Source organism: Gekko japonicus, unplaced genomic scaffold (genome assembly GCF_001447785.1).
Source record: "Gekko japonicus isolate JY-2015 unplaced genomic scaffold, Gekko_japonicus_V1.1 scaffold978, whole genome shotgun sequence".
In the NCBI taxonomy this organism is placed as follows: domain Eukaryota; kingdom Metazoa; phylum Chordata; class Lepidosauria; order Squamata; family Gekkonidae; genus Gekko; species Gekko japonicus.
This window is the reverse complement of record NW_015161980.1, coordinates 389526-402085: the sequence shown is the minus strand read 5'-3', so window position 1 is coordinate 402085 and position 12560 is coordinate 389526. Positions and strand designations below refer to the sequence as shown.

General features: G+C 42.5%; 1 protein-coding gene across 1 annotated transcript in view; it reads right to left on the bottom strand.

Moving 5' to 3' along the window:
- Positions 1 to 12560, bottom strand: part of PKN2 (protein kinase N2) — a 73780-nt gene that overhangs the window by 30625 nt on the left and 30595 nt on the right. Inside the window, exon 3 of the mRNA XM_015429781.1 lies at positions 6489 to 6640. Within this exon, the coding sequence (XP_015285267.1) occupies positions 6489 to 6640 (152 nt within the window). The remainder of the gene's footprint in view (positions 1 to 6488; positions 6641 to 12560) is intronic.

Sequence of the window (12560 nt, the reverse complement as noted above, 5' to 3'; positions counted from 1 at the left end):
GACTGGGATTGCCTGTAATTGAGAGGAAGTGGAAGGGGCATTGTTTTGCCTGTGATTGAGTGCCTGGGTGAATTTGAATTTGAATAGCTGCTGCCTGACCTCTGCTGGGGGAGGCCTCTATTTAAGGAAGCACCTTGCCAGAGGCAGAGGAGACCAGCTGAGCTCTGAGCAGGAGCAGGAGAGAGAGCTGTGAGAGAGGTGAGTGGGTTTCTTTTACTTGCTTTCAGCTGAGAGAATTCAGCTAAGGATATTTTGTGGGAAAACTGTGTTTAGCAGTGTGTGGAAGCACTTAGAGTTCTTGCAGAGTCCTGGCTGATTGAGTGTGGGAGAGGAACGGGCATTGTTTGACTGGGATTGCCTGTAATTGAGAGGAAGTGGAAGGGGCATTGTTTTGCCTGTGATTGAGTGCCTGGGTGAATTTGAATTTGAATAGCTGCTGCCTGACCTCTGCTGGGGGAGGCCTCTATTTAAGGAAGCACCTTGCCAGAGGCAGAGGAGACCAGCTGAGCTCTGAGCAGGAGCAGGAGAGAGAGCTGTGAGAGAGGTGAGTGGGTTTCTTTTACTTGCTTTCAGCTGAGAGAATTCAGCTAAGGATATTTTGTGGGAAAACTGTGTTTAGCAGTGTGTGGAAGCACTTAGAGTTCTTGCAGAGTCCTGGCTGATTGAGTGTGGGAGAGGAACGGGCATTGTTTGACTGGGATTGCCTGTAATTGAGAGGAAGTGGAAGGGGCATTGTTTTGCCTGTGATTGAGTGCCTGGGTGAATTTGAATTTGAATAGCTGCTGCCTGACCTCTGCTGGGGGAGGCCTCTATTTAAGGAAGCACCTTGGCAGAGGCACGAGCCTCTGGCACGAGCCGAAGGGTGAGCTAAAGGGCTCTTTGCCTGTGGCTCTTAGCCTAGGGACTCTTAGACTAGGGGCGCTGTAAGAAGCCCAAAAAGAGCCAGAAAGACAAGGCCCTAGGCTCTTTGTCTTTCCCGTAAAATAATTTGACTTGATAACAAAACCCACATAAATACCAAGGGTTTAAAAGGGGGATTATATTTATTTATTTTAAAAGAATTATGAAGCCAGAATGCCAGCAGGGGGTTGGGGGCTATCCAGTGTTTTGCACGGAGTGTCACATGTATGACTATCTGCCCACTGGGCAGAAGTCTTGGGTGTGTCCTCGGTGCAAGGAGCTCCTGGTTCTCAGGGAACGTGTGTGCTCCCTTGAGGCCAAGGTGGCTGACCTGGAGAAGCAGAGACAGTCAGCTAGGCACACAGAAAAGACTCTCGGGGACTTGTTAGCTTCGTCCCACTCTGGATCTGGCAGCCCCGCTGCTGTCAGGGAGCATGAGGGTCTAGGGGAAACAGGGCACCATGCTGAGGATAAGGGGAATGTGCCCTCAGAAGGGACCTCTTCCCCAGCTGGTGAGCGGCTCTCCTTTTGCACCAAGGAACCATCCCTGAGCAGGGTGGGAGGGGGGCTCTTGGTAGTGGGTGATTCGATCCTTAGGCAGGTAGACAGCTGGGTGGCGAACCCGCGTACTGACCGTATGGTGACTTGCCTGCCTGGTGCGAAGGTAGCGGACATTACGCGTGTTTTAGATAGGCTGGTAGATAGTGCTGGGGAGGAGCCAGTGGTCGTGGTGCATGTCGGCACCAACGATGTGGGGAAATGCAGTCGTGAGGTCCTGGAGGAGAAATTTAGGCTGCTGGGCAGGAAACTTAGGTCCAGGACCTCCAAGGTAGCCTTCTCAGAAGTGTTACCTGTTCCACGCGCAGGGCCGGAGAGACAGGCAGAGATCAGGAGTCTCAATGCGTGGATGAGACGATGGTGTAGGGGGGAAGGGTTCAGGTTTGTTAGGCACTGGGATACTTTTTGGAACAAGAGGGAGCTGTACAGGCGAGACGGTCTCCACTTGTCCCGAGAAGGAACCAGGCTGCTGGCACTTAAAATCAAAAAGGTGGCAGAGCAGCTTTTAAACTGAATATTGGGGGAAAGCCGACAGGAGATGAAAAGTCTCTGGTTCGGGTTGGCTCATCTGAGAGAGGTGAGGGGGTACCGGTTGCTTTTCTACAGGGAGGTGGATTGAAATTGTCCACAGAGGCCATGGCTGGTGACATGGACTGCCGGACAACGACTCGAGATAGCAAGAGGAAGGATGCAGGCTTAACTTGTAAGGGAAATTACAGCTGTTTCTATACAAATGCTAGAAGTGTCCGAGGTAAAATCGGGGAGTTGGAGTGCTTGGTGTCGGAGGGAAAAATAGACATTGTGGGTATTTCTGAAACTTGGTGGGATGAGGAAAATCAGTGGGACACAGTGATTCCCGGTTATATATTATATCGGAAGGATAGGGGGGGAAGGGTTGGAGGTGGGGTAGCTCTGTATGTCAGAGAGGGTATAAAGTCTAGAAAGATTGAGAGGCTAAGTGAATTGGATTCGCTTCTGGAAGTTCTATGGGTTGAAATAGGGGGGCCAAAAGGAAACTTAACACTGGGAGTTTGTTATCGCCCACCAGATCAAAAGATAGAGGAGGATTATAAAATGATGAATGCCTTAAAGATAGCAACTAGACAAAAACACTGTGTAATAATAGGTGATTTTAACTACCCACACATTGATTGGGTCAATATGTGTTCTAGTCGGGAAAAAGAGATTGAGTTTCTAGACACTCTAAATGACTGTGCTATGGAGCAGATGGTCACGGAACCTACCAGGGGAGAGGCGATCCTTGATTTGGTCCTAAGTAACACTCAAGACCTGGTGAGAGATGTAAAAGTGATTGCACCGCTTGGAAACAGTGATCATAATGTTGTTGAGTTCATCATTTGTACAAATAGAGAATTGGCCAAAAAGACTCACACAACCATTTTTAACTTTAAAAGGGGTAATTTCTCTGATATGAGGGGACACGTGGGGAGGAAACTGAAAGGAAAAGTAGAAAGGGTCAAAACAATTGGGGAAGCTTGGGATCTATTTAAAACTACGATCCTAGAAGCTCAAAAAATATATATTCCGCAGGTTAGGAAAGGCACAAACAGGTATAGGAAAAAGCCTGCATGGTTAACAAACAGAGTAATGGAGGCTGTAAAAAGTAAAAAGAATTCCTTTAAGCAGTGGAAAGCTAGTCACAGTGAGGCTGATAAAACGGAACACAGGCTATGGCAAATAAAATGCAAGTCTGAGGTCAGGCAGGCAAAAAGGGAATATGAGGAGCATATAGCAAAAAACGTAAAAACCAACAATAAAACTTTCTTCAAATACATTAGAAACAGGAAACCAGCCAGGGAGGCAGTGGGGCCCTTGGACGACCAAGGGGTAAAAGGAGTATTGAAGGATGATAGGGAAATGGCTGAGAAGCTAAATGCATTTTTTGCCTCCGTCTTCACTGTGGAAGATGAGAAGTGCTTGCCCACTCCAGAACCACTGATTTCAGGAGGGGTGTTGGAAGACCTGAGTCAGATTGAGGTGATGAGAGAGGAGGTCCTAAAACTGATAGACAACTTAAAAACTGAAAAATCACCAGGCCCAGATGGCATACATCCGAGAGTTCTGAAAGAACTCAAATGTGAACTTGTAGATCTCCTGACAAAGATATGTAATCTTTCCTTAAAATCTGCCTCCATTCCTGAGGATTGGAAGGTAGCTAATGTCACTCCCATCTTTAAAAAGGGTTCCAGAGGAGATCCGGGAAATTACAGGCCAGTCAGTCTGACGTCGATACCGGGTAAATTGGTGGAAACCATTATTAAGGAAAGAATTAGTAGGCACATAGATGAACAAAACCTATTGAGGCAGACTCAGCACGGTTTCTGTAAGGGAAGATCTTGTCTCACTAACCTGTTAGTGTTCTTTGAGGGGGTGAACAAACATGTGGACAAGGGGGATCCAATAGATATTATTTACCTTGACTTCCAGAAAGCTTTTGATAAAGTTCCTCATCAAAGGCTCCTAAGTAAGCTCAAAAATCATGGGATAGAAGGACAAGTCCTTTTATGGATCAAAAACTGGCTAGTTCATAGAAAACAGAGAGTGAGTGTAGGTGGGCAATTTTCTCAGTGGAGGGTGGTAAGCAGTGGGGTACCGCAGGGATCAGTACTTGGTCCACTGCTTTTTAACTTGTTCATTAATGATTTGGAGATGGGAGTAAGCAGTGAAGTGGCTAAATTTGCGGATGATACAAAGTTGTTCAGGGTGGTGAAAACCAGTGAGGATTGTGAGGCACTCCAAGGGGATCTGTCAAGGATGGGCGAGTGGGCGTCAACATGGCAAATGGGGTTCAATGTGGCCAAGTGCAAGGTGATGCACATTGGAGCCAAAAATCCTAAATATAAATACACATTGATGGGGTCTGAACTGGCAGAGACTGAGCAAGAGAGAGATCTTGGAGTTGTAGTGGATAACTCACTGAAAATGTCGAGACAGTGTGTGACTGCAATAAAGAAGGCCAATGCTATGCTGGGGATTATTAGGAAGGGTATTGAAAACAGATCAGCCAATATAATAATGCCCCTATATAAATCAATGGTGAGACCTCATTTGGAATACTGTGTGCAGTTCTGGGCACCACACCTTAAAAAGGATATTATAGCTTTGGAAAAAGTGCAGAAAAGGGCAACTCGAATGATAAAAGGGTTGGAACACTTTCCCTATGAGGAAAGGTTAAAGCGCTTAGGGCTCTTTAGCTTGGAGAAAAGACGACTGAGGGGTGACATGATCGAGGTTTATAAGATTATGCATGGGAAAGAGCAGGTAGAGAAAGAGGTACTTTTCTCCCTTTCTCACAATACAAGAACTCGTGGGCACTCCATGAAACTGCAGAGCGGTCGGGTTAGAACGGATAAAAGGAAGTATTTCTTCACCCAAAGAGTGATTAACACATGGAATTCACTGCCACAGGAAGTGGTGGGTGCTACAAGCATGGACGGCTTCAAAAGGGAATTAGATAAGCATATGGAGCAGAGGTCCATCAGTGGCTATTAGCCACAAGGTATAGCTAGGGGCTCTGGGGCAAGTGATGCTCTGTCTTCTTGGTGCTTGGGGGGGGTCAACAGTGGGAGGGGTTCTAATGTCCTGGCCCCACTGCTGGACCTCCTGATGGCACTGGTATTTCTGGCCACTGTGTGACACAGAGTGTTGGACTGGATGGGCCTTTGGCCTGATCCAACATTGGCGTCTCTTATGTTCTTATGTTCTTAACTCTTGTATCACACACAAGACTGTCTCTCTCCCTCAGACCTCAGAACGAACTCACTTAACCACTGTCTTTATCAACTGTCAAACCTCTAACTGTCACTCCTGAAGGACATACCCATTCATCCACTCAGAAACACTTTCTAAAACCCCTCCCCTCTCTGTCAATCACCAATCACACCACACTTGTCTCTTCAAGCACTCTAGTCCATCACACAGCCATGCAACCAAACTTTTAAAGAGACACACACACCTATAAAACAAGGAAACATTACAGGTACACTATTGTATTTTAACACATAGTTTGTGATCAGAGTGTCCTTGTGCTGATTTTGATGGTTGTGGTATATATACACTCAGGGCTTAAATGCCAGCAAGCCTATGAAGTTATTACACCCATTCAGTGATTCCAGAAATCAGTCAAAGTAGAATTTACACCAGAATGTCGTTTGCAGTTTTTGTGGTACCACTTATAGGGAAAAGATAGCTTTTTAATATTTGAAGATAACAGAAAGAAGCTTGGAGGAAACAGCTCCCTTCCATGTACAGAGTGCTATATTAAGATAAACAGTGTAATTTAACATGTATAACTGAAACTTCCCGAAAAGCTACAAACTGAGTTTAAGAAAGGTTAGTGAGCCATCAGGAAGCAATTCAAAGTGTCAACTCTTAGTCTCTGCAACCCATTTGGCTCACTTGCAGCAATCTGTGTTTCTTTAGTCCTTTCTCCACATTCTAACTTCCATGCTCAAAATTATGGTTGTGGAGCACCAATCTTCCAGGGTCTAATCTTTCCAAAATAAGCTTTCCCGATCAAGCATTTTGAATGGCAATGTTGGGGATGGAAGGGTGTTTTTTTAATAACATGTAAACTTGTGCTATAGGAATGACCTTCTCTGACAGTTCCTGCTAAAAGAAGGACATACGTCCCCAGTACAAGTGTACTTTGTCAGTTGGCAACAAAAAGGAGTGTACAGGTGTACATTTTTAACATAGAATATTATGGAATCTCATAATACAGTCATTCAAGACAATGTCAAACTACAGAAGTCATCATCTTGTAGTATGAGATGCTTTAAAAATACAAAACCATCACTCTGAACTGATTTATCATCATGCTCTGCAGATTTAGGATCAAACATGCATTACTCTTAACATAGCCAGATGCTGTACTTTACAGAGGTATGTATTTATTTTACACTGTTTGTCTTGCCCAAGAAGCTTTCATTCACTCAAACAAAAAGCACAGTGTTGTTCGTATGCAAGCTAGAAATGAAAAAGCATTTAACTGGATTTTCACGTCGTACCTTCGAAGAACCATTTGAATACATCTGGATCATATTTTCTGCTCCTTGTTTCACTTTCAATTCTATATCCAACTGTTTTTTTAAGACCATCAACCTGTTATTTGTAGAAAAACGGGGATCACTGTTTGGTGTATCTGGAGTCCTGGGACAATCTGTGAATTACAGATAAGTCAACTGTGTGATAACAAGCCAACGACTAACTTTCTAAACACATGCACGCACGAACGCAGAGAGTATTAAAAACTGGAAAGAAAGAAAAAGACAAAATAAAATTCCTTTAAAGACTGAAAAAACAAAATTCTAAAGCAAGCACTCAAACTTAATATCCTTGTCTGAGATTATAACTGGTATCAATGATTCCTTTTGGTGTGATTATTTTTCAGTTTTTCAAATGGGGATTGTTTCATACAAACTAGGGCTGCCAGCTCCAGGTTGTAAAATTCCTGCAAAGTTAGGGGTGAAGCCTTGGCGAGGGGAGTGAGCTCAGCAGGGTATGATGCCATAGGGTTCACACTCCACGGCAAACATTTTCTCCAGGGATAGCTTGCTATCATCCAGAGATCAGCTGTAATTCCAGGAGATCTCCAGGTCCCACCTGGAGGTTGGCAATCTAATACAAACCAGAACACACCTGAAGATGTGGAGGCTTGTAGTAACATGTGAATCGCCCTTTTCTTTTCTGGACCCAAAATGACAAATAGAAAATATTTCTCGGGCAATCAAAGCAAGAGAAAGGTTTCCAATATGAAATAGTGCTGAAAACTCTCCATTTCATTAATATCTATAAGGTCTGTCAATAAACTATCCAATTACTTTATAAGGGTAGTGGGTCCAGTAACATTTTTTAAAGTTTACTGGTTATCACTAAGATTTCCACTAGATTGTAATTCTAAAGGGGTAGGAGCGTTCGCCTGTTGCAGCAGAATTAAATATGACCCATGGTGCCACTGGAGTCCTGTTTAATTTCACATACTGGACAGATACAAACACAGAGTAAAGCTTTCATCAATGAGAATCAGAATCAGTTGGTTTCTGAAGCGACGTAGTAACACTGCATATTTGGAATGTAATATCTTTTAAATCAGAACGTGTAAAGCAATCACATTACTGATGAAATTAACAAATACCCTCCAGGAACCCATTCTCAGGAACTTTGGTATGTTTGCATCTCGAAGAGTACTAAAAATCTGTTTCCAGATAATCTGGATCAGGGCTGCCTGTCTGTAAGAATCTCACACCACATGAATAGCTTCACTGTTACTCCTTTGTATGGCAAGGGTTGTTCTAGTTCTTTGATGATACTATAGTGCACTAGAACTATCAGCAGAAGCCACTCAAAAAGGCATTTAAGATATGAAACTCCAGCTCAGGGGCCAGAACTGACATGACTACCTTAATTACATTAGGGACCTTGTTTAGAGAAGCTCTTGGGCATTCAACTACCCCACACCCAACAAGCAGGGTTACTTGTCTGCACATTTTGTTACGAATCTGAGTGCATTATATTTCAAGATGTTCAAAAGGAATTTGGGAATAGCCAGGTCAGTTTCTGAATTTTGGTTCCCATATGGCAGGAGAGCATGATATAAAGCTTTCCAATTAACTGTGAAACACACTTTCCCAATGAGTAAATAAAATACAATTATTTGATTGTATTAGTTGCATGCATGTTATGCCTGACTGAAGTGCCTATGATACTCATGTGAGATTGTTCAGTAAAAATACATGTTTTAAAATTATTCTGAAGTTACATTGTTGGTTAACTTTCCCCAAGCTTTAATTTTAATGTTAATTTTTCAAAGCAACATTATTATTGTTAACATTTATATTATAACTTATCTCCTTAAACTCAAGACAGCTAATACTGAAACACCAGTCCAATTAACATTTTTTTTAAAAAAAATGCAGATGAAAAACACATGGAATTATCACTTGTTATATCACCATCAACCCCATCTTCTGTTTTCTTCCAACTGGAATTCTCCCAGTTTCTTCCTGGTTTTCTTAGTATGCACCTATTATTTTTATACACACACTTGTATACATATACATACAGATATTAATCATATGAGACAAGAAATAAAGCAAACAATTTTTTCAGATACATTCTACTGGCATATTTTTAGTCGCTTCACTCACTAAATGGAGTGTAAAACAAATATTAATCTCTCTTAGGAAGTACGTCTACATGTGAATAACATAGCAAGATTAAACACAGAACATAGTCATTAGAACCTTAAAAAAATGTTTTAAGTAATAATGGCCAGTTAACACTCCCCCCATTTGTCCTATTTTGTAGCAATCTTTCTGATAAGCATTTATTTATTTATTTATCTATCTAGCACTTACGAAATACTGGGATCCCTCCCTTTCTCTCTGCCCAACAAGATAAACTAATAGCTCACTTAAAATGGTCAACTAGATAAAAGCCTAAATTCTAAACAGTAAACCAAAGTCACAGCTAACGGTATGCAAAAACAACAACACATGGTATTCTTCAGGTTCAGGTATATTGAATCCCCCCAAAATTGGAATTTTCCAGTATTCCTGAATCCCAGTACTGGTATGGTATTGGGATTCAGGAAATATTCAGGTTTGCTGGATTTTTCCAGTTCCACTGTACCCTATGGGGGCCATTATAATCAATGGTCTTTGTAGGCTACACTGGAGAATCAATCTGGGGGTATCTGAGGCTCTGGATGGGGGCTATGTTTTGAGGTAGAGGCACCAAATTTGTAGCATAGTTGCTGGTGCCTCTCCTACCCCCCAAAATGTCAAAAAAGACTAGGCTAATTATATGGGCCCTAGAAGAAGGTGCCCCCATTGTTTCCCATGGAGGGGGGGGAAGGCATTTAAAGGGATCACAGTCCCTTAAAATGTTTTCTCCAAGCCACGTAACTCCATGGCGAATGAACTCCATACGCATTAAAGGTTTCACAGTTCCTTCAAATGCCTTCTCCAAACTGAGAATTCACTCCAAATGCATTTAAATTATTATTATTATTAATTAAATTTCTACCCCACCCTCCCAGCCGAGGCTGGCTCAGGGCAGCTTACATAAAACAGCCTAAAATTTTACAACACACATAAAAAGATTAACAACAGCAAATTAAACAGTTAGACAATTCTAAAACCATTTAGCCATAGATATAATAAAGTGCTAGTATCAGTAATTGCAGTATTTCACAGTGGTAGTTGTTACTCAGTTTCTCTCACTCCACAGTCAGCTCTTTGGTCTTTTTAGGTCATCTTAGGCGGCTGGCTCAGAGATCATGGGGCAGCCATTTTCAGATAGCCAAATCAGCTGCCCACTTGATAACCAGCTGAAAAAAATACCTGAAAAATGCAGATAAAGTATTTTTCGGGTATTTTTTTCTGCTTGGTTTATACCGAGCGCACACCCCTAGTCACAGCTATAGCTATAATGGAAAATAAACTTATTTCATGTTGCTGATTTTCAATCTACAAAGAAAACTTGGTGAACCTAAAAGCTGATTCAATACTTCCACTTACTAAAAAAAACCCCCAACCCTGTCTCATAACAGAAACTTAAATGTCAATTTTTCATCTCATCTTCTTAAAACAGCTGCTGAAATAGTTTTCTATGTTAGAAAAGGTTTAAACTGCAAGTATGGTAAAACACTACCATATGGTTTGAGAGGTATCCATTGCATAGATTACATTAGGAAATCTACTAAAATTGTATCTGTTAGGACAAACATTACATAATGCATGATAAACTGATCTTGTTTATTTATTTACTTTATTTATATTCTACCTTTCACCCCAATGGGGACCCAAAGAAGCTTACATCGTTTTCCTTTCCCCTGTTTTATCCTCACAACAACCTTGTGAGGTAAGTTAGGCTGAGAGGGTGTAACTGGCCCAAGGTCACCCAGCAAGTTTCCATGGCACAAGTGGGGATGTGAACCTGGATTTCCTAGATTCTAGTCCAACAGTTTAACCGCTACACCATGCTGGCTTTGTATCTCATTTAAAGAGCTGGGGGGCCTGACCTTACCAGCCACAGCATTACCAAATTAGGCAGGAAATGCCCCACTTCAACTTATAACATTCTGCCAACGCAGCAGCATGGATTCACGTTGTGAGTGCAATGCCTACCATCTCTAAACACAACCTCTCAACATAACTCAAAGATACTGAACAACATCACCCTGGGTAGAGAAGGCACATAGTAGGAACCCAACTTGAAACAACTCAAGGGTGGAGTTCTGTGATTGAACTCCATATGGTTAATTTATTTCTGGAAGATTGAGGAGGGGCTGGCTGTGGCTAGTAGTAGAGCATCTGCTTGGCATGCAGAATGTCTCTGGTTCAATCTCGGCATCTCCAGTTAAAGTGTCTGGCAGTAGGTGATGTGAAAGACCTCTGCCAAACACCCTGAAGAGCCACTGCCAGTCTGAGTAGACAGTACTGACTCTGATGGACCGAGGGTCTGATTCAGTATAACGCAGACTCATGTGTACATGTGTAAAAGTGTTTGGGGGTGTTTTTGGACCCAGCCCTGCTATTGGAATGCAGGTTGGTGCTGTTGCTCTTCAAGCCCTCTCCTTCAGTTACAACTAGCTTGTAAACAGTTTTCAAATAGGGCTCTACTGACTTAACTTCACTGATCCAGGCTATTGTAACCTCCAGACTGTACTACTCTCTATATGGGACTAACCTTAAAAACAAGTTATCAGCTTCAATTATTATTTATTTATTTTTATTTATTTCAACTATATCCCACCTTCCTCCCTAATGGGGGACCCCAGACAGCTTATACTGCACACCTCTCTCCCATTTTATCCTCACAACAAGTCAGTTTGGGGTAGTAGAGAGCCAGTTTGGTGTAGTGGTTAAGTACACGGACTCTAATCTGGGAGAACCAGGTTTGATTCCCTACTCTTCCACTTGCACTTGGGCTGGATGACCTTGGGCAAGCCGTAGTTCTGATGAGAGCTGTACTTGAAAAAAGAGCAGTTTCTGTCAGAACTCTCTCAGCCCCACCTACCTCACAGGGTGTCTGTTGTGGGGAGGAGAAGGGAAAGGAGTTTGTAAGCCACTCTGAGACACCTTTGGGTCGTGAAGGGCGGCATATAAATCCAATCTCTTCTCTTCAGTTAGGTAGATTAACTGGTCCAAGGTCCCCCAGCAAGCTTCCATGACAAATCAGGAATTCAAAGCAGGATCCTCCAGATCACAAGCCAACACTATAACTGCTATACTGCACTGGCTCTCACATAGGAGATCTGTTTGTTAAAACTCCTCCTCTTTGCAAACAACTACACCAGCTACTTACCTTCATATGATAAAGGGTCAAATCTCCCTATATGAACCCATGCAAGAACCAAGCTTCTGTTGTCAGCTTGTGCTCATGACACCCTCTTGCACTACAACCCATTCTTCCTCTGCAGCTGTAGAACCAATTATTTAGAATGACCTCTTGGAGGAAACTTGGAGGGCACCCTGATTGCCAATTTTAAAGGAAGGCTTGCAAGACCAGGGCTTGACAAATCCCAGGTGCCACCTCAACATTGCACTTCGAAATTTCATTGTGGCATCTAGTATTTTAAGAAGTGTCTCTTGGCAGTCATCAGTAGAAGTACAATACTTATTTATCATTTTATATCAGAATGTATTTTGCTGTATTTTATAAAATGCATATAAATTTTTATCACTGCTTTTTTTAATATGTTAACTTTACATCATTCAGTGGTGGGAGTTCATTTCTTAATCACTGCTTTCTATACAGGTTCCAATATTCAATTAAACTCAGTTTTTAAAAGTACCAATAGAATGATTATAAATAGGAGAAAAGTTAGGCTAGGGACAGAGGTTATTTTTTTGTTGTGGTAATGACAGCCAGGACTATTCCAATATTTACATACAATCCTTTTGTCATAGCTTTAATGAAATTATGAAGTTAGGATTAGGTTTTACAAGGGGCGGGACCCGCAATACTCGTGGGGGGGAGGGACCTCCACACTTATGAGGCAGAGGAGGAAGCAGGAGGAGGAGGTAAGTTCCCCCCGTCCCCTCCACCCCCCGCTCGATCTCCCCCCCTTGCCT